This window comes from Loxodonta africana, chromosome 13 (assembly GCF_030014295.1).
Source record: "Loxodonta africana isolate mLoxAfr1 chromosome 13, mLoxAfr1.hap2, whole genome shotgun sequence".
Taxonomy (NCBI): domain Eukaryota; kingdom Metazoa; phylum Chordata; class Mammalia; order Proboscidea; family Elephantidae; genus Loxodonta; species Loxodonta africana.
Genome location: NC_087354.1, coordinates 12,263,650 through 12,286,207, shown reverse-complemented (window position 1 = coordinate 12,286,207; position 22,558 = coordinate 12,263,650). Strand labels below are relative to the sequence as shown.

The window sequence follows — 22,558 nt, the reverse complement described above, 5'->3', positions numbered from 1 at the left end:
TGCAGAAAAGGAAAGGAAATAAACATTTAGCAATTTAACCAGCAGTCCTGACACTGCATCTTATGAGTTGAGTTTTTCTTCAGAATTAATCACGAAATATCAATGAAATGACCATTAGGCTAATAACCCTCTGACTGTAAGTTTCTTGAGGGAAGGAATGACTTCTAACACCATCTCTCCACTGTCCACTTGAAAGAACAGCTATTGTGGTCTTGGGGTGTAAATAGGAGTTGCTGTTCTCATACAGGAGCCCTGGTGGTGCAGTGGTTAAGAGCTTGGCTGCTAACCAAAAGGTTGGCAGTCTGGATCCACTAGCCACACCTGGAAACCCTACTCTGTTCTGTAGGGTGGCTATGAGTTGGAACCAACTTGATGGCAGTGGTTTTTTCTTGTTGTTGTTGTTCTCTTACAAGGAGCTCTGGTGGTGCAATGGTTAAGTACTCAGCTGCTAACCGAAAGGTGGGTGGTTCAAAGCTACCAGCCATTCCATGGGAGAAGGATGTGGCAGCCTGCTTCAGTAAAGATTTCTAGCCTTGTAAACCCTAAGGGGCAGCTATACTCTGTCCTATAGTCACTATAAGTTGGAATCAACTTGATGGCAGTGGGTTTTTTGGGATTCTCTTACAGAGTTCCAGAGTGGTGCAAATGGCTAATGCACTTGACTACTACCTGTAAGGTCCACCCAGAGGCACGTCAGAGGAGAGGCCTGGTAATCCACTTCCAAAAAACCAGCCATTGGAAACTCCACAGAGAATGGTTCTACGGCGACCAGGAGTCAGAAATGACTTGACAGGAACTTTTTTTTTTTAATTCTCTTACAGACCCCCTTGACTCTACCTGGCACGCTTGATGAGTCAAGGGGTAGACATCAGACCGATGCCAGGCCAACTGGAATTTTCTGGAATGTAGGTTAAAAGTTTGTTCTCTCTAGTGGCCCATACGGAGCCCTGGTATCACAGTGGTTAAGCACTTGGCTGCTAACCCAAAGGTCAGCAGTTCAAACCTGTAAGCTGTATTGCCAGAGAAAAGACCTGGCAATCTGTCCCCATAAAGATTACAGGCTAGGAAACCCTAAGGAGCAGTTCTACTCTGTCCTATAGGTCACTATGAGTTGGAATCAATGCAACCAGAACAGGTTGGGTTGTGACCTGTACTGAGAAATGAAGCAGGAATCTGCAGCCATGTTTCTTGCCATGTGAAAGAAAGAAATTGGTCAACGGTAAGGGGAATAAAATAGATATTTATGCCCCAAGAATATTTTATTTTTTCACCTAAATTCTTTCAATCATTCTAAATTTGCAATCTTTTCCATTCATTGGTGTCATGGATTGAATTATGTCCCCACAAAAATGTGTGTATCAACTTGGTTAGGCCGTGATTCCCAGTACTGTGTGGTTGTCCTCCATTTTGTGGTTTTAGTTTTATGTTAAGAGGATTAGGGTGGGATTATAACACCACCCCTTACTCAGGTCACCTCCCTGATCCAATGTAAAGGGGAGTTTCCCTGGGGTGTGGCCTGTACCACCTTTTCTCTCTCAAGAGATAAAAGGAAAGGGAAACAAACAGAGAGTTGGGGACCTCATATCACCAAGAAAGCAGTGCCGGGAGGGGAGCAGTGTGCATCCTTCAGACCCAGGGTCCCTGCATGAAGAAGCTCCCAGTCTAGGGGAACACAGAGAGAGAAAGACTTCCCCTGGTGCTGATGCCCTGACTTTGGACTTTTAGCCTACTTTACTGTGAGAAAATAAACTTCTCTTTGTTAAAGCAATCTACTTGTGGTATTTCTGTTATAGCAGCACTAGATGACTAAGACAATTGGTTTAATTCCAAAGATTTCTAAAACCAAAAAACCAAACCCGTTGCTGTCAATTCCGACTCACAGCCAACCCTATAAGACAGAGTAAAACTGCCCCATAGGGTTTCGAAGGAATGGCTGGTGGATTTGAACTGCCAACCTTTTGGTTAGCAGCTAAGCTCTTAACCACTGCATCACAGAGCTCTGGCAAAGATTTCTAATGTGTACCAAAAGAAACAAGGAAAAATAGAGCTGACATATGGCTGAAACATAAGGAGTTTAATTCTACTGATGAGATATTTTCACATCTTTTTTTTTTTTCAGTGTTGGTTTGAGATATTATTTGCTGTTGCAAATCATACTATACAACAGGTTCATGTGAAACTTTATAACCTTCTGGCAAATAACAAAGAGTTCTTAGGAACAGCTAACCCAGGGATACCACAGACTCCTTTTGTGTATAAGTGTTAAACAAAATTATGATAATCAAGAAGTTATATAATATTCCTTATTTTATTAGTATCTTGGAATTACAGTGGGAAAAAAGGCGTTAAGAAAAATATGTAAAAATTTAAATTACCCAAAATAAAATTATACTGAGCCAGCTGCGCATTTCGTATTTTCTTATTTAGTGTACAACTATCATCTAAATCAACGTCAGCCATAAATCCTTCTTCAAAAAATTCACTGGATACCTAGAAGAAAATAAAGCACTTATCACTACATTATTTGTGGTAGCCAGCCTTCAAGATGACCCCAATGTTCCCCGCCTCCTGGTGTTCACACCCCGTGTAGTTCCCCTGTTCCCTCCACACAGGACAGAGTTGGTCTGTGTGACCAACAGAAAGGGGCCGAAGTGAGAGTGTGTCACTTCTGAGATGAGGTTATAAAAACTGCAGCTTCTGTCTCTCAGCTGTGTTAAACCACCTGCCAGGCTGTGAAGACGCTTGAGCAGACTATGGAGATCCCCGTGTGCTGAAGAACTAAAGTATCTGGGCAATGGCCAGTGAGGATCTGAGGCCTGCCAACAACGGTGTGACTGAGTCCCAGGTGTCTGCAGCCTTGTCCAACAGCTTCACAACCTCATGGGAGACCCTGAGCCAGAATCAACCAGCTAAGCTGCTCCCAGATTCCTGACTCAGTTTTGCGATAATCTGTTATGCAGCAAGAGATAATAAAGCATTCTTCCCTAACAGAGCCATGTGAGAAAGAGTATTTAAATATGAGATGTTTAAAACACCAGTTTTTCAAAAACATAAACAATATAGTTACGATACAGCTACGTGGCCACTCAAACCAGACTAAAGGTGTTACTCCCTATTACTGAACATATGGGTTGTTAAATTAATGTGTCAGTTATTCCGTATCTTAAAGTATGAATGACATTCCAAGTCAATGATCTCCACAGAATATAAACCAAGATTATTAGGTACTGCTCTTTAAACGTCTCTGCTTTTACCTGAAGTGCGTATTTTTCACAAGTTGGCCCCACAGGGATGACCATTACCTGACGAGGAGACAGCCAGAAAGGCCTGAAAAAAATATAAAATATGTATTTTCAAAATCTAATGATGACCACTTATTACGTGATTAAAAATAAGTTGTTTTTTTTTTTTAAACTCCACAAGAGAGTAGTTTCAGTAGAGTGATGGGGAAGAAAACCAAACTATATTAAAAGATAAAACATAGTAAGGTAGATAAAGGGGGAAATTGCAAATTTTGATTGGAAAAGGTAGGGAAGAATGGATTGGCAGACAGATAGAAGGACTAAACCTGCGCTTAGCATACAAACAAGCAATTGCACTCCTGAGCATTTGTCTCAGAGACGTGAAGACTACACAAAAATATGTCCACAAATGCTCCCAGCAGCTTTACCTGTAATAGCCAAAAACTGGAAAGACCCCAAATGTCCTTCAACAGGTGGATGGTTTAACAAACTGTAGTAATTTAAGAATAAATATATAAAAACATATATTCCCTGGAATTACTGATCAGCGATAAAAAGGAACAAATCACTGATATAACAACTTGGATGAAACTCAAGGCAATTATGTTGAGTGAAAAAAGCCAATCTCAAAAGGTTGCAAACTGTATGATTCCATTTATGCATCATTCTTGAAATGACAAAATGATGGCGGTGGACAGAAGATTAGTGATTGCCAGGAGTTAGGGACGAGGGTGGGTAGAGGATGTGTAACAATAAAAAGGACAGCATGAAGGACCCTTGTAGTGATAGAACTTTCAGGTATCTTGACTGGCGGTGGTCACACAAATCTATACATGCCATAGATTTTCCACACACACACAAATGAGTGCGTGTAAAATTGATAAAATTTGAATAACACTGGTGGATTGTACTTCCTGGTTGCGATACTATATAAAGTTTTACAAGATGTGACTATTGGGGAAAAGTGGGTAAAGGTACACTAGACCTTTCTGTATTATTTGTTACAACTGCATGTGAACCTAAAATTATAACAAAATGTTTAATTAGAAATAAAGAAGGAAGGTGGGTACAAGCAATGTTTGTTATAGGAAACGCTTGCCTTTTTCTTCATCATAATGAGTATTTAATTGAAGCTGGAAGGAAATGCAATGGGGACTATTACAAGATAGCACTTTATGAAGGTATATATTTATTCTTAAATTACAAAAGCAAAATAATAACTATGATAAAACACAGAAGCATGGCATATAAAAATAGAAAATATTTCCTTCTGACCACTGTCCTCACTCCACCCCCAGTCCTACTCCCCACCCAACACTGAGGGGGATGTCCATGTTGCTGAGCCTTTGCATGACCTATATTCCTGCCTGAGTGGTCACTTTGTTCATGACCCACTGAGTAAGGCAGGAAAGAGGCTGGCAAGAACAACAGAATGGGTCATCTTGTATCTGAATATTGAAAACCTCCATAGTGAGGGCCTTTTGATGGGCAATACCACCTTCATGACCATTCTCAGTAATCAGCCACATTCCTCTTCCCAAATCTACTTGTCATCTATTTTTCAATCTAATCACTTTTAAATCTCTGACCTCGTGACCAAAGTGGTAACCAGAACCCACGCATCAGTGTAACTCCATGCCTCTGGCCATTTTTTCTTCCAGGCAAAGAGGACTGACTATAAGATGTACCACTCAAAATTCTACACTCAAAAGACACAAGGAAAGTATTAGTCCAAAGGGCTAACAGACCACATGAATCACAGCCTGCACCAGCCTGAGCCCAGAAGAACTAGATGGTATGTGGCTACCACCATTGACCGCTCTGACGCAGATCACAATAGAGGGTCCCAGACAGAGCAGGAGAAAAACATGGAATGAAATTCAAATTCACGGAAACAAACAAACAAACAAACCAGACTTATTGGTCTGAGACTGGAGGAACCTCCTGAGACTATGGCCCCCAGACACTCGGCTAATTCAGAACTGAAGCCACCCTTGAAGTCTACCTTTTAGCCAAAGATTACACAGGCCTACAAAACAAATAATAATACACATGTGGAACAAGCTTCTTAGTTAATTAAGTATACGAGACCAAATGGGCCACACCTGCCCAAAATCAAAGACAAGAAGGCAGGAAGGGACAGGAAAATTGGATGAATGGACACAGAGAACCCAGGTTGGAAAGAGAAACAGGGTGAGTGCTGGCACATTGCAGGAACTGCAACCAATGTCAAAACAATTTGTGTACAAATTTTTGAATGAAAAACTACTTTGCGCTGTAAACTTTCACCTAGAACACAATAAAATTTTTAAAAATCTGCAATCGAGGACATTTCCTTTCCCCACTGTTATTCTGTGCAGCTGTAGCCGTCCTCTTTGGGTTGATGCCAGCATATTGTTCAGGGTCATTTTTAAACCAGGTCTGCCTGTGTTCCTCCTAAGTCCATGGTCACAGGGAATCCTCATGAGATAAACAATTTGAGTGAAGGAGAGAAGAGATGGCCATACAGCAAAAGGAGGTACCCTGGCAGTGTGGACCTTGTATTTTTCAGACAACTAGATCTTTGAAGGTCTTGAAATAGGTGAAAGGATAACTGAGTGCCCAAAAAGGTAAGTGGTACAGTAGTATGCCACTGTGTCTTTTATTCTTTGATATGATAAATGTAACAAGAATTGTTTATTTGCTGTTTGGATACCTGCTAATTACAAGACAGGAGCCTCTAATTTTTTTCTACTAATTTTATCTTTTGAGACATGATTCTTCAGAAAAATAGACAAAAAGTAATTCAAAATGAATCAAGGACCTAAATGTTGTATCTAAAAACACAGCTCTTGGAAGAGAATGTAGGGGAAAAGCTTTGGGACCTAATTTTTTTCAGTGATAGGTTATCAAACATAACAAATACATGAGCAACAGAAAACAAAATGGGTTCCTGAAACATCTCATAAAAGTTAAACACTTATGTTCATCAAAAGACTAAAGAGATAATCTATTGAATTGGGGGGAAAAATCTTACAACAGATAAAAGTCTAATGTCTAAAATATGTAGAAAACTTTTACAACTTAACAACAAAAAGACAACTCAGTCAAAAACTGGGCAAAGGACATGAACAGAAACTTCACAAAAGAGGACTTTCAAATGGCCAACAAAAACACGAAAAAATGCTCAACATCATTAGCCATCAGAGAAGTGCAAATCAAAACCAAAATGAGGTACCATTGCACCCCCACTAGGATGGCTAAGATAAAAAAACAAAACGAGCAAAAAAAGGAAAATAACAAGTGTTGGCGGGGATGTGGAAAAACTGGAACTCTCATCCATTGCTGGTGTCAATGCAAAATGGTACCCCCCATTGTGGAAAACAGTCTGGTGATTCCTCAAAAAACTAGAGGTAGAGCTGCCATAATACCCAGCAATTCCACTCCTGGGTACATACCCTAGAGATTTAACGGAAGTGACACGAACAGACATATGCACACCTATGCTCATTGCAGCATATAGTAGCCAAAGGATGGAAACAGCCTAAGTACTGAATGGATAAGTAAAATGTGGTACATACACACAATGGAATACTACTCAGCTACAAAGAGTTCCTAAAACTGTCTTGCAATGTGGATGAATTTGGGAGACATTATGTTGAGTGAAATAAGTCAATCACACACACACACACAAAAACCCAATATTGTATGTTCTCACTTTTATGATATGCAATGAGTAGGTAAGTGTACAGAAACTTATATTCCTTAGTGGTTACCAGTGGTGGGGAAACCGGTGGTGGGGAGGAGAGGGAAAAAGGCAGAAGTACTTTCTAGGTAGCAGTCATTTTTTTGCTTACAGAAATGGGACCCAATATGGATGAAGTTTGCACAGCATGACTAATGCGACTGATGTCAAGAAGCTGTACATGGGGAAAAGGAATAAATGGGCAAATGCTAGGTTATTTTTTTTTAGTAATTTGATTTATTTTGTTGTTGTTGAGAATATACACAGCAAAACATATACCAACTCAACAGTTTCTACACGCACAATTCAGTGATATTGCTTACATTCTTCCTGTTGCACAACCATTCTCACCCTCCTTTTCTGAGCTGTTCCCCCCTCATGAACGTAAATTCACTGCCCCCTAGGCTTCTATTTAATCTTTCAAGTTGCTGTTGTCAATTTGATCCCATATCGTTTTTAAAAGAGTATAATAATCAAGGCAGACACTTTTTACTAGTTAAGCTAATCTATTGTTCGGTTCTAAGATGACTTCAGGGGATATTTTTGGTTTAAGTTTAAAGATTATCTCAGGGCAATAGGTTCAGGGGTTCATTCACCCTCCATGGCTCCAGGAAGTCCAGAATCCATGAAAATTTGAAATTCTGTCTGCATTTTCCCCTTTTTGATCAGGATTCTTCTATGAAATCTGTGATGAAAATGTTCAGTAATGGTAGCTGAGCACCATACAGTTCTTCTGATCTCATGGCAAAGGTGGCAGTTGTCCATGGAGGCAATTAGCCACATATTCTGTGTCCTCCTATGCCTGACTCTCCTTCTTTCTCTGTTGCTCCAGGTGAATAGAGACCAATCATTGGGCCTTGGATGGCCACTTGCAAGCTTTTAAGACCCCAGGCACTATGCATCAAACTAGGAGGTAGAACAGAAGCACTAAACATGTTATTAGTCCAGTTAACTGGGGTGTCCCATGAAACCATGACCCTAAAACTCCAAATCAAGAATCCAGATCCCATAAGGTGTTTGGTTGTACAAAGGCAGGCTCTGCAGCTACTTTTTTTTTTTTTTGTCATTGTTGTAAATATATCTATCACACAACTTTTGCCAATTCAGCTTTTTACAAGTGTGTAACTTATTGACAGCAATGAACAATATCAGCTGTGCAAACCTACCCTTAAGCAACGAGATTTCTGCATCACTGTTAAGCCCCCATCTTCCTCCTTCCTCCCACCCCTGGTAACCACTAATAAACTTTGTCCCCTACACATTTGCCTTTTCTTGTCTTTTTATACAAGTGAGGTCATACAATATTTATCCTATTGTGATTGGCTTATTTTGCTCAGCATAACGTCTTCAAGCTCCATCCATAGTGTAGCATGTATCGAGACTTCATTTTTCCTACTTTCTGAGTTGTATTTCATTGTATGTACCACATTTTCTTTATCATCTGTTGATGAGCATTTAGGTTGTTTCCACCTTTTGGTGCTGCAATGCACACTGATATACAAGTCTGGGTCTGAGTCTCTGCTTTCAAGTCTTTTGGGTATTACTGGAGTGGAATTGCTGGGTCATATGGTAGTTCTATTTTTAGTTTTTTGAGGAACCACCACACTGTTTTCCATAATGGCTTACTATTTTGCATTCCCAACATCTTCGCCAAAATTTGTTTTTTTTTTTTAATCTTAGCCATCCTAGTGGAAGTGAAATGGTATCTCATGGTGAATTTGATTTGCATCTCTCTGATGGCTAAAGATGCTGAGCATCTTTTCTTGTGATTGGTGGCCATTTCAGGTTGTATACGGTTTTGCAACAATAACAACCCCCCCCAAAAAAGAAGAGGGGCTACAGGTGCTAATACTAATTAGATACTACCAATCACCTCATGGGATTAGTTCTCTTTGTTTGGGGTCTAGGGCTGTGGTCTCATGGGATAATCCAGTCACTTCGCATAATATATTTCTTAAAGTTTATGTTCTACCTCCTAGTATGGTGAGTAGTCTCTGGGGCCTTAAAAGCTTACAAGCAGCCATCTGAGATACAACTATTGGTTGTTATTCGTCTGGAACAAAAGGGAAAGAGGGAAACTCAAGAATCAGAGAAGGAGCTAGATTACAAGACTAATTGTCTACATAAACCACTGCCTTTTCCACCTTGGGACCAGAAGAGTTCAAGGATGCCTGGCTACCACTACTGAGTGTTCTGATCAGGAACACAATAGATGAGTCCTGATAAAAAGGCAGAAATTGTGGAACAGAACTTCTAATTCTTAAAAGAATTCACAATTACTAGACCTACTGAGGTCGGAGGAGTCCCTGAGACTATGGCCCTGAGTTACTCTTCAAACTTTGAATTGAAGCTGCCTCCCAATTAGAAGTCACTCTTAAAACAGGTAAGTTTAGCTCAAAGAGTAAAGACTGCCACCTTTAAGTTGTTTTTTTTTTTATTTAAATTATCTATATAAGACTATAGGATTGCTATAAGTAGGAATCAACTTGATGGCAACAGGTTTTATACTAAGACCAAAGGTTGAACAGCTACTCTAAAGCATAGATGAGAAGGTTGGGGGACACAAAGATTAAATAAATGGAAGTGAAAGAACTAGAACAGAAATAACGACAATGTTGACACAATATGAAGAAGGTAACCAACATCACTGATGATTATGTCTAGAAAATGAGCAATGGGAATGGGTTTTGCTGTGTACATTTTCACCAAAAAAAAAAAAAAAAGAATAATAGACATATAGCTTTTCTTTTCCATGTTACTTACCATTTACCCCCATAGTTTTCTGAAAGAATAGCTATCATTCTTTCCACTGATCCCAAAATGGCTCGATGTATGATCACAGGTCTCTTCTTATCATCCCCATCTTGACTAAAAAAATAAAAATGACACATTCAAATATTTTCTTAAGGCTTAGTAATGACTTTATTTTCTGACATTATATTTAATAGTTATTTTCCCAAACTAGGTAAAATGACAGATTCTTTATAAATCATCTTCAAGCATATAACATGCCATTTACTAGAAATGTTTTATCTTTCAAATTCTGATGTCTTTTATGAACCAATGTGAAACGAAATACTATTAAAATACTAGATAATAAGTAAAAGTATGTAGGAAAATCAAAGCAACATCAGATCACTATATTACAGCTCCACTGATTACCTTTGTTCAAACTACAGGCTAGATTAATTTACTGATATTGAGAGGGAATTCTACAAATCAGATTTTTTTAAAAAATTAACTTCATTTTGAAGACTGAGTTACTCCACTAGTACTTTACTGAACAGTTGTCAAAGACACTGGAAAAATTAAGAAAATAAGTTTCTGCATCCAAATTCTCATTTTATCATAAACGCTAAAGGTAATTCACGAGACAAATTGTTTTGTGAGTTTTAAAGGTAGAAAATGAAATATTAAAAAAAAAGCATTACTATAGTTAAGCTGAATATCATTTTAGATAAGCTGAATATTATTAAACATGTTTAATGATTATTTATATTTTTTATTTGTTAATTGCCTACTTGTACCCTTTGTCCATTTTCTACTGTTTTTTTTTTTTTAGGGGGGGTGGGTAATTAATTTGTAAAGATTCTTTACATGTTGAGGAAATTAATTCATTTTCTAATATCTGTATTGAAAATACTTTTTCTACTTTTATTTATTTGTGTCTTATCTGTTTTGATACTATCTTTTGCTATCATAAGTTTTTACTTTTGGAGAAGTCAAATCTACCAGTCTTTTTCTTTAAGAATTTTAGCATTAATTTTAGCAAAGAAGGGATTTTCTCTCCCCAAGGTAATAAAGGAGATTCTCCTACATTTTCTCCTATTACTTTGATGATTTTTTAAAAGTATCTTTTATCCATATATAAATTTCTGTATATAGTGTATAATATGGAATTTCACATGTTCCCTCCAAATGGACAGTCGATTGTTCAATGTCTTTAATGAATAATTCACTCTCTCCCCATGGATTTGAAATCCTCATTTCTGATATACTTTATTCTCACCTAGGTCTATATTTGGGCTATAGTGCATCATTCATAAATAGCACTATTTTTTAATTAAAAAAATTATTGTGATACGTATCATCTGTTGCAAAGATTGATCAAAACATTTGTCTTGTTTAAAGAATAAATTTTTAAAACCGTGCTAAGAAATATAGCATTACCAATACCTCTAAAGCCTCCTGTGTACTCCTCCTCAGGCGTATCTCTCTTCTTCCCACCCTCACTGTTCTTTGTAGTTTCACTGCTGTTTCATTGTTAAGTAAACCCAGTAGCAAGTATAGGCACACCTAACTGTGTAATGTTGGTGCAGGATGGCCACTGCTGGGGGAAGGCTCCCCAGAGAAGAGGAGCTGGGTCATATTCTCTTCAGCTTCCCTGAGGGTTTTCAGGAGTCCCTTCTGGGGAGTCCATGAGTCCAGGGGAAGGCAGGCTCACTATGGTCAAGGCACCAGGCAGGGCTTGAAGTAGACCAGGTATAGATAATCCCACAGTAACACAGCCAGGGAAGTGGGCCAGCGTGTGCTGTCTGCTTCTGAGGTCACTGGCCAACCTCCAGCTCTCAGAGGAGGCACAGCAGGGTGCTTTGGGGGTGAAAGGGGTAGGTTCTTCTCACAGTGTTTTGACTATAGATTCGATTTGTATTTTTGGATCTCTCTCTCTCCTTTGAACCTTATTTTTCTTTGTTTTGGTTTTTATTTGCTCAGAACAAGACTGCTTTATTTGCTACTCTTTTATTTTTAATACTTTTCATTAGAACATTGAAAATATACAAAAGTAGAAAAAATAGCATAATGAACTCCCATGTACCCTCTCTTAGCTTCACCAGATGTCAATTTATGGCCAACCTTGTTTAATCCAGATGCACCCCATTCCTGCCACTAACCACCACCATTCCCCAATAGGAAACCTCATTTTTCAAAATCTGTTCCAGGAGTCCATTGGTCAGATTCCCTTTATGGGCCTGAAACACTCCTGACAAGCACCTCATGTTTAATGACACCCCCTTCACTTGAGAAAATGATGGAAAAGGAAAACTGACTGTTGACTGTAATGAAGTAAGTCACCTCAAAATCTGTGCACACTTTTCTCAGAAAGACAAATTTTACCTTACTGCAATAAATGTAATATGTGATATTTACAAAGTTCTTTTGACAAATTTTATCTAAAAATTGTGCCAGCTAGCTACTATTGAAAGACACATGCAAAACAAAGAAACAAACAAAAAAACAAATAGACTCATTCATTAAACCCACCTGAACTGAGTTATAATTGGATAGCATCACTGCCAAGCATTTCTGCTAAGAACCATTATAAACAGAGCATCATCTCCCTTTGAAGCAGGATGCTCTACTGCAGACAAAATCCTCTTGTCTAGATTACACAAAAAGATTTGGGTGGAGGTGGGTGGCAGCTTGAGTCCACTCTTCATCTCATAAACTGAAACCAGTATGGTATCTTCCTGAATGTGTTATGTAATGATATTTTTGTGTAGGGAGTAAAAGAGAATCAGGATGACCCTTTCTCAGGTCCCTGGGCATCCAGAAATTTCTGTCTCATCATTTATTCTAAAAGAATTTAAATCAGGTCTAGCCTCAAGAAGGGCAAATAATGACATTAACTATGCTTACACAGCTATGATTTCAGATGAACATTATAATTAATGTCAAGTTCCCCCAATGATCCCAGTGGGATTTAGTTGGAATTACATTAGATTTACAGATAAGCTGGAAGAGAATATTGTCACAATATTAATTCTTCCAATTTTAAGAATGTGGTACAAATCTTAATTTAAACAAATCTTTTACAGCCTTTGATAACTTTTAATGATATATTTCAAATAAATACTACACATTTCACATTACATTTATTCCTTGTTGCTTCTGAAATGTTTTATTTCAGAAAATTGTAATAGTTTTTATCTCTTTTAAATATTTGTACATCTAGAACAATTTTAAGAAACAGTAGAAAAAATAGGTATATTTATCACTTCTCGCTATATTGAGACATTTATTCCTGTTCTCTAATAAATGTCTTTATGATAAAGGAAATCTCTGCCTCTGCATTCCACAGGAATGTACAGTATTGTTAAATTTTATCCAATGCCTTTCAGCATTGTTGAATGTAATGAATGGTAACAGTACATTTCTTAATGCAAAGCCGCCCCTGCTTTCTTAAGGAAAAAGCCTTGCTTGAGCATGGTGATGATCTTTCTCCTCTCACATCTAAGCCACGAATAAATTCCATCAGTTCCACCTTCAACATACATCCCAAATACCTCTACTCTTTTCATCTCTATTATTATCACTTTGTCCTAGCCATCATCACCATTTACCTGATCCACAGACTACTACTTCCGCTTTTGCTCTCCTACTCTCCCCATGTTCCATACAAGAGCTAGGACGGTAGATGGCTGGGTTGGCTGATCTGTTTCTCCTCCATTTCCCCCTTGGATACATAGCTTCACTTTGATTCCAATGGTCCTGAGCAACTTTTGTTGTAGAACTGATTCTGAACCAAGTACTGACTATCCTACTAATGTTGTCAACACTTCTGGCCCTTGCTTCTCTGAATTGGGGGAAACTAGTAGGATTTCTCATAATCACACTAACTGCATTGTATCTATCAGGTGAAAAGTTGGGGTCAACTCCCAGGAGTTTTTCCATTTTAGTGCATAACACGTTTAATCCATGATGCATATGGCCAATAATCTTCATATTTTGTTGAATGAGTTGTGTCATTTCAGCACAAATAAATTTCCCCTGCACTCATTCTTTTTGCTCATTTTAGCAGGTTATTGGGGAAAGAAAGTTTTATAAAAAACTATCTTTTCCAAGAAGCCCAAATTTATTTTTGAAAGGTCTGTGTTTTCTCCTTCATTCTCCTGAGCATTTTATGTGTGTGTGTGTGTCTGTGTGTGTATGCGGGATTTAAGCGAAAGTTTACAATTCAAGCCAGTTTCTCATACAAAAACTTATACACATATTGTTATGTGACCCTAGTTGCTCTACTTACAATGTGACAGCACACTCCTTCTCTCCACCCTGTATTTCCTGTATCCATTCACCAGCTCCTGTCCCCTTCTGCAATCTCATATCGCCTCCAGACAGGAGCTGCCCATTTAGTCTCATGTATCTACTTAAGCCAAGAATAAAATAACATAAAATTTTATGTTATTTTACTAGTTACACTTTACTAGTATTATTTTATGAATTATAGTCCAGTCTAATCTTTGTCTGAAGAGCTGCCTTTGGGAATGGTTTTAGTTTTGGGCTAAAAGAGAGCCCAGGGGCCATATATTCTGGGGTCCCTCCAGTCTCAGTCAGGCCATCAAGTCTGGTTTTTTTAACTAGAATTTGAGTTTTGCACTCCACTTTTCTCCTACTCCATCAGGGACTCTCTGTTGTATTCCCTATCAGGGCAGTCATTGGCGGTAGCCGGGCACCATCTAGTTCTTCTGGTCTCAGGCTGATGGAGTCTCTGGTTTATGTGGCCCCTTCTATCTCTTGGGCTCATATTTTCCTGTCTTTGGTGTTCTTCATTCTCCTTTGTTCCAGGTGGGTTGGGAACAATTGATGCATCTTAGATGGCCGCTTCCTAGCTTTTAAGAGCCCAGATGCCCCTCACCAAAGGGGGATGCAGAACATTTTCTTAATAAACTTTGTTATTCCAACTTACCTAGATGTCCCCTGAAACCATGGTCCCCAGACCCCTGTCCCTACTACTCTGGCCTTTGAAGCATTTGGTTGTATTCAAACTATTTTTAGTTTACTCCAGTTGTGCTGACCTCTCCTGTATTGTGTCTTTCCCTTCACCCAAAATAGTTTTTGTCTACTACCTAATTAGTGAATATCCTTCTCCCTCCCTCCCCACTGTAGTAACCATAAAAGAATATTTTCTTCTCTGTTTAAACTTCTTCAGGACTTCTTATAATAGTGGTTTCATATGGTATTTGTCCTTTTGCAACTGACTAATTTCACTCAGCATAATGCCTTCTGGATTCCTCCATGTTATGAGATGTTTCACAGATTCATCGTTATTCTTAATTGTTGTGTAGTATTCCATTGTGTGAATATACCATAATTTATTTACCCATTCATCTGTTGATGGGCATCTTGGTTGCTTCCATCTTTTTGCTATTGTAAACAGTACTGCAATGAACATGGGTGTGCATATATTTGTTCGTGTGAAGGCTCTTATTTCTACAGGATATATTCCAAGGAGTGGGATTGCTGGATCACATGGTAGTTCAATTTCTAGGTTTTCAAGGAAGCGCGAAATCGATTTCCAAAGTGGTTATACAATTTTACATTCCTTTTACTAGCAGTGTATAAGTGTTCTAGGCTCTCCACAACCTCTCCAACATTTATTATTTTCTGTTTTTTGGATTAATGCTTGTTGGGATGAGATGGTATCTCACTGTAGTTTTGATCTGCATTTCTCTAATGGCTAATGATTGTGAACATTTCCTCATGTATCTGTTAGCCACCTGAATGTCTTCTTTGAAGTGCCTATTCATATCCTTTGCCCATTTTTTAATGGGGTTATTTGTATTTTTGTTGTTGAGTTTTTGTAATATCATGTAGATTTTAGAGATGAGATGCTGATGAGAACTGTCATAGCCAAAAACTTTTTCCCAGTCTGTAGATAATCTTTTAACTCTTCTGGTGAAGTCTTTGGATGAGTGTAAGTATCTGATTTTTAGGAGCTCCCAGTTATCTAGTTTCTCTTCTGGTGTTTGTACATTGTTAGTAATGTTTTGTATACTGTTTATGCCATGTATCAGGGATCCTAACATTGTCCCTATTTTTCTTCCATGATCTTTATTGTTTTAGATTTTATATTTAGTTCTTCGATCCATTTTGAGTTCATTATTGTGGATGTGTGAGATATGGGTCTTGTTTCATTTTTTTGGAGATGGATATTCAGTTATATTGGCACTATTTGTTAAAGAAAATATCTTTTTCCCATTTAACAGACTTTGGGCCTTTGCCAAATATCTGCTGTTCATATGAAGATGGATTTATGTCCGGCTTCTCAGTCCTGTTCTATTGGTCTATGTATCTGTTGTTGTACCAGTACCAGGCTGTTTTGACTACTGTGGTGATATAAAAAAAATTCTAAAATCAGGTAGTGTGTGGCCTCCCACTTTGTTCGACTTTTTCAGTAATGCTTTACTTATCTTGGGCCTCTTTCCCTTCCATATGAAGTTGGTGATTTGTTTCTCCATCTCATTAAAAAGTGTCATTGGGATTTGGATCATGATTGCATTGTATCTATAGACCGCTTAGGGTAGAACAGACATTTTTACTATGTCGAGTCTTCCTATCTACGTGCAAGGTATGTTTTTCCACTTATGTAGGTCTCCTTTGGTTTCTTGCAGTACTGTCTTGTAGTTTTCTTTGTATAGGTCTTTTATGTCTCTGGTTAGACTTATTCCTAAGTATTTTATATTCTTGGGGGCTATTGTAAATGGTATTGATTTGGTGATTTGCTCTTCGAAGTTCTCTTTGTTGTTGTTGAGGAATCCAACTGATTTTTGTATGTTTATCATGTATCCTGATACTCTGCTGAACTCTTCTATTAGTTTCACTAGTTTTCTTGAGGGTTCCTTAGTGTTTTCTGTGGATAAGATCGTGTCATCTGCAAATAGAGATACTTTTACTTCTTCCTTGCCAATCCCGATGCCCTTTATTTCTTTATTTAGCCTAATTGCTCTGGCTAGGACCTCTAGCACAATGTTGAATAAGAGTGGTGATAAGGGGCATCCTTGTCTAGTTCCTGTTCTCAAGGGAAATGCTTTCAGACTCTCTCCATTTAGGATGATGTTGGCTGTTGGCTGTTGGCTTTGTATAAATGACCTTTAATTATGTTGAGGAGTTTCCCTTCTAATTTTATTTTGCTGAGAGTTTTTTATCATGAATGGGTGCTGGACTTTGTCAAATGCCTTTTCTGCATCAATTGATAAGATCACGTGGTTCTTGCCTACTGTTTTATTTATATGATGTTTTACATTGATTGTTTTTCTAATGTCGTACCGTTCCTACATAGTTGGTATGAATCCCACGTGGTCATGATGAATTATTTTTTTGCTATGTTCTTGAATACTATTGGCTAGAATTTTGTTGAGGATTTTTGCATCTAAGTTCATGAGGGGATATAGGTCTGTAATTTTTTTTTGTGGTGTCTTTACCTGGTTTTGGTATCAGGGTAATGCTGGCTTCATAGAATGAGTTTGGGAGTATTCCATCCTTTTCTACGCTCTGAAATATCTTTAGTAGTAGTGGTGTTAACTCTTCTCTGAAAGTTTGGTAGAATTCTCCAGTGAAGATGGCAGGGCCAGGGCTTTTTTGTTGTTGTTTTTGGGAGTTTTTAAATTACCTTTTCAATCTCTTCTTTTGTTATGGGTTTACTTAGTTGTTCTACCTCCGTTTGTGTTAATTTAGGTAGGTAGTGTGTTTCTAGAAATGTGTCCATTTCTTTGAGGTTTTCAAATTTATTAGAGTATAATTTTTCAAAGTACTCTGGTATGATTCTTTTAATTTCAATTGGGTTTGTGGTGATATTGCCTATCTTATTTCTTATTCGAGTTATTTGCTTTGTCTCCTGTTTTTCTTTTGTCAGTCTGGCCAATGGTATCGATTTTGTTGATCTTTTCAAATAACCAGTTTTTGGTCTTGTTAACTCTTTCAATTGCTTTCTGCTCTCTATTTCATTTAATTCTGCTCTAATTTTTACTATTTGCTTTCTTCTGGTGCCTGAGGGTTTCTTTTGTTGCTTTCTTTCTATTTATTCAAGTTATAGAGATAATGCTTTGATTTTGGCCCCTTCTTTTTGGATGTGTGCATTTATTGCTATAAATTGACCTCTGAGGATTGCTTTAGCTGTGTCCCAAAGGTTCTGATAGGAAGTGTTTTCATTCTCATTGGATTCTATGAATTTCTTTATTGCGTCCTTAACTTCATCTAAAACCCTGTCATTTTTGAGCAAGGTGTTCTTCAGTTTCCACGTGTTTGATTTCTTTTCCCTTCTTTTTTGTTATTGATTTTCACTTTCATGGCTTTATGGTTAGAGAAGAATGCTTTGTAATATTTCAATGTTTGGGGTTCTGTTAAGGCTTGCTTTATGACCTAATATGTGGTCTCTTCTAGAGAATGTTCCACGTGCGTTGGAAAAGAAAGTACACTTGTCTGCTGTTGGGTGGAGTGTTCTGTATATATCTATAGGTCAAGTTGGTTGTATGTGGCATTTACTTCTTCCATGTCTTTGTTGAGCTTCTTTCTGGATGTTCTGTCCTTCACCAAAAATGGTGAATTGAAGTCTCCTACATTTTTTTTTACTATTATTGTGAAGCTGTCTATCTCGTTTTTCAATGCTGTTAGAGTTTGTTTTATGTATCTTGAAGCCCTGTTGTTAGGTGTGTCTACATTTAATATGGTTATATCCTCCTGGTGTATTGTCCCTTTACTCATTATATAGTGTCATTCCTTATCCTTTATGGCAGATTTCACTTTCAAGTCTAGTTTGTCAGAAATTAATATTGCCACTCCTGCTCTTTTTTGATCGCTGTTTGCTTGATATATATACTTTCTCATCCTTTGAGTTTTACTTTAAGTCTAAGGTGTGTCTCTTGTAGGCAGCATATAGACAGATCATGTCTTTTTATCCATTCTGTCACTCTCTATTTGTACATTTAGTCCATTTACATTCAGCGTAATTATTCATAGGCATGAGTTTAAGGCTGTTATTTTGATGTCTTTTTTTTGTGTTGTTGGCGGTTTCTTTTTTCCACTCAATTTTTTGTGCTGAGTAGTTTTTCTTTATATATTGCTTCTCCTCTGTTTCATTGCTGTTGCTATTGTTTTTGCTGAGTCTTTTTCTTGTATTTTATTTTGATGTGTAGGAATTGTTAGTTTCCTTTGTGGTTACCTTATCATTTGCCCCTATTTTTCTAAGTTTAAACCAAACTTTTATCTCTTTATATTGCCTTGACTTCCTCTCCATATGAAAGATCTATGACTACATTTTTTAGCCCCTCTTTATTGACTTAATATTGTCTTCTTTTACATAATGATATCGCTGTTTCCCTGTTTGGGGCATCTGTTTAATCCTGATTTATTTTTGTGATTTCCCTACCTGGGTTGATATCTGGTTGCTCTGTCCTGTGTTCTAGTCTTTGGATGTTATCTGATGTTATTGATTTTCTAACCCGAGGACTCCCTTTAGTATTTCTTGTAGTTCTGGTTTGGTTTTTGCAAATTCCTTAAACTTCTGTTTATCTGGGAATGTCCTAATTTTGCCTTCATATATAAGAGACAGTTTTGCTGGATATATGATTCTTGGCTGGCAATATTTTTCCTTCAAGGCTTTATATATGTCATACCATTGCCTTCTTGCCTGCATGGTTTCTGCTAAGTAGTCCGAGCTTATTCTTATTGACTCTCCTTGCAGGTGACTTTTCATTTATTCCTAGCTGCTCTTAAAATTCTCTCTTTGGTTTTGGCAAGTTTGACTATTAATATGTCTTGGTGACTTTCTTTTGGGATCTACCTTGTGTGGGGCTCGATAAGCATCTTGGATAGATATCTTCTCATCTTTCACGATATCAGGGAAGTTTTCTGCCAACAAATCTTCAACAGTTCTGTATGTATTTTCTGTTTTCCCTCCCTGTTCTGGGACTCCAATCACTCGTAGGTTATTTCTCTTGGTAGCATCCCACATGATTCTTAGGGTTTCTTCATTTTTTTAAATTCTTTTATATGATTTTTCCTCAAATAAGTCAGTGTCAAGTGCTTTATCTTCAGTCTCTTTGATTCTGACTTCCATTTTCTCAATTCTGCTTCTCTTCCCACTGAGTTGTCCAATTCTGAAATTTTATTGTTAATCGTCTGAATTTCTTGCAGCCTGTTAAATTTTTCATTACATTCTTGAATAGCCTTCTTAATTTCTTTGACTGCTTTACCTGTATGTTCCTTGGCTTGTTCTGCATTTTTGCTTGATCTCTTGAAGAGTTCTGTATATTGATCTTTTGTATTCTACCTATGGTAATTCCAGGAATATATCTTTGTCAGGAAGATTCCTTGATTCTTTGTTTTGGGTGCTTTTTGAAGCGATTGTGGTCTGCTTCTTTACTTGATTTGATATTGACTGTTGTCTGAGCCATCTATAAGTTATTCTATTAATTTATGTTATGTTTGCTTACTGTATCCTAGCTTCTTGCTTTGTTTTGTTTTGATATACCCAAAAAGGCTGCTTGAGTGTGCTAGCTTGATTATTAGCACCTTTGAAGCTCTAAAGTCCTGTCACCAGATGGTTAGAGCTGTTATCAGGTATATGAGTTTAGGAGTCCATTCACTTTTCTTATATGGCTTCAGTCCAGGTGTCTAGGTAGTCGGTCGCCAAATGTGTGGTACAGGCACTCACCTACGGTCTTAGAGAAGCAGTAGTGATTGGTGTATGCACATGTATCTGGTTACAGCAGGGGGTCACGCTCTGAATGAGGCAGAGGGCTGACAACCATCTCCTGAGTGTGAGGAAGGCTTGTCTCTGTTCCCTAGAGCACGCAGGTGGGTAGGCTCTGCATCTGGACCGTGGGCACCCAATGCTTTTAGCTGTAAGGACTGGGAGAAACCACTTATCCTTGAACTTCTGTTGTAGGCGGCTAGGTGGTGTGGGCGGGGCCCCAGACCTTAGGCCCCTGATGTGGGTAAGTGAGGACCCTGCTTAATAGGCAGAATGGTGTCAAATATCGAAAACCCGCTATTCCATCACACAGCTGAGACAGTTAAAGTCAGTCCTCAGGCACATATATCCCTGTACCATGCCTACAAGGGACTAGCTGCTGAAATGGGTCCACACAGGTCCACGCAAGGGTAAAAGGCATTCAAAGTCCATGGACTACTTGTGCCTGGAGAGGATCTGCTTGTGCCCTGAGTTCTCAGCTTAGGGGAGCCAGCGGATTATTTTTTCCCCATTTGTTAATCTGTTCCTTCTCCAAGGCTGGGAGAATGGCTCAGCATGAGCAGCAGAACCTATCTCAGGCCCAGGGAAATCAACTGGCACTGAAGCTGGCTAGGGGCCTGGAGGCAGAGCGGGGGAGGGATCAGATAAATGGGAGAGAGTTCTTTTGAAAGTGGTGCTTTTAGATCCGTGTGGTAAATTAGATGCAAACACTTAACTTTTGTTGGGAGTGCTGTTCTTCGCTGATTCCGGAGGCTTGAGTAGACTCTGCTGCTCATTTTCTGTTGCTGAGAAAACCACCTCCAGAACATTACCACCAGCCCTTCCGTGGTTGTGCCAGGGGATCAGGGCTGAGGGGCGCCAACTCCTGCCGAGTCAGATCCAGCAACTCCTTGCTGCTTCTGAGCCATCTCTCCCTCCCGCTGCGGCTGAGTTCAATTTCTTAACTTTGCCTTTGTTGTTTTGGGACTCCTAGCTTGTCATATATATAATCAATTCACTTGTTTTTTTCAGGTCTTTATTGTAAGAGGGCCACCGGAAACGTCTGACTACTCCGCCATCTTCAGAAAAACATGTTTTTAAAGGGAGTTAAGGGGGCATTTTCTGAAAATTGGCTGACTACTAATGTCACATGTTTAACACCCGCAATAATCTTCTCTTTGTGTTGGCCATTTCTAACTACAAGCTCATCTTCTTAGAACTTTCAGACAGGCAGAATAGGGTGGGCAAAACCACATTTTTCTGTAGAAACTGCTTGTATCTAGGTCAGAGATAAAGTGGGAAATTAAAAAAAAAAAAAAAGAAGTGATAGACTACATTACAAAAAAAAAAATTTTTTGTGACAGCTTTATTTAGAAATTTAAAATGGAGTCTCTTAGGACAAGGAGGGATTTGGCCTAGACCTTAGCCAGAAATTCCTGTCATGTTAAAAAAAGTTAGTTTTGGAATGGCTCTTTCTCAAATACTAAATGCTTTCCTCCTATGATTGGGAACAAGGCAAATGTTTCTGTTCTCGTTCCTCTTATTCAACATCGTACTGGAAGTTCTAGCCAGTTCAATAAAGCAAAAGAAGAAGATAAACGGTACACAAATCAGAAAGGAAGGATTAAACTGTCCCTAATGGAGGTGGCATGATTGTCTGCACAGAAAATTCTAAGATATCTTAAAAAAAAAAACTCCTAGAACTAATAAGTGAGCTCAGCAAAGTCTCAGGATACAAGATCAACAGACAAAAACCAGTTGTATTTCCTTATACTAATAATGAACATGTGGATACCAAAATGGAGAAGACAATACTATTTACAATTACTGCAAAAATATGAAATACTTAAATGTAAATCTAACAAAATGTGTATAGGACTTGTATGCTGAAGACTACAGAAACAGATGAAGGAAATCAAAGGAGGTCTAAATGAATGGAGAGACATGCCCTGTTCACGGATTGGAAGACTCAATATAATTAGGATGTCAATTCTACCCAAAGCGATCTGTAGATTTAATACAATTTCAGTACAAATCCTAGAAGAATTTCTCCACATATATTAAAAGCAAAGGCAAACATTTTCAAAGCCAAAATATTTTGAAAAAAATAAAGTTGGAGAATTCACACTGCCCAATTTTAAGACT

At 38.2% G+C, this 22,558-nt stretch overlaps 1 protein-coding gene across 2 annotated transcripts in view; it reads right to left on the bottom strand.

The window, feature by feature from the left end:
• Positions 1–22,558, bottom strand: part of TARS3 (threonyl-tRNA synthetase 3) — a 97,920-nt gene that overhangs the window by 1,390 nt on the left and 73,972 nt on the right. For both annotated transcript variants that reach the window (XM_064296235.1, XM_064296236.1), the window contains 3 exons: positions 9,730–9,834; positions 3,255–3,327; positions 2,376–2,490 (listed from right to left, as the gene is read on the bottom strand). In XM_064296235.1, coding sequence (XP_064152305.1) covers positions 2,376–2,490; positions 3,255–3,327; positions 9,730–9,834 — 293 coding nt within the window. The remainder of the gene's footprint in view (positions 1–2,375; positions 2,491–3,254; positions 3,328–9,729; positions 9,835–22,558) is intronic.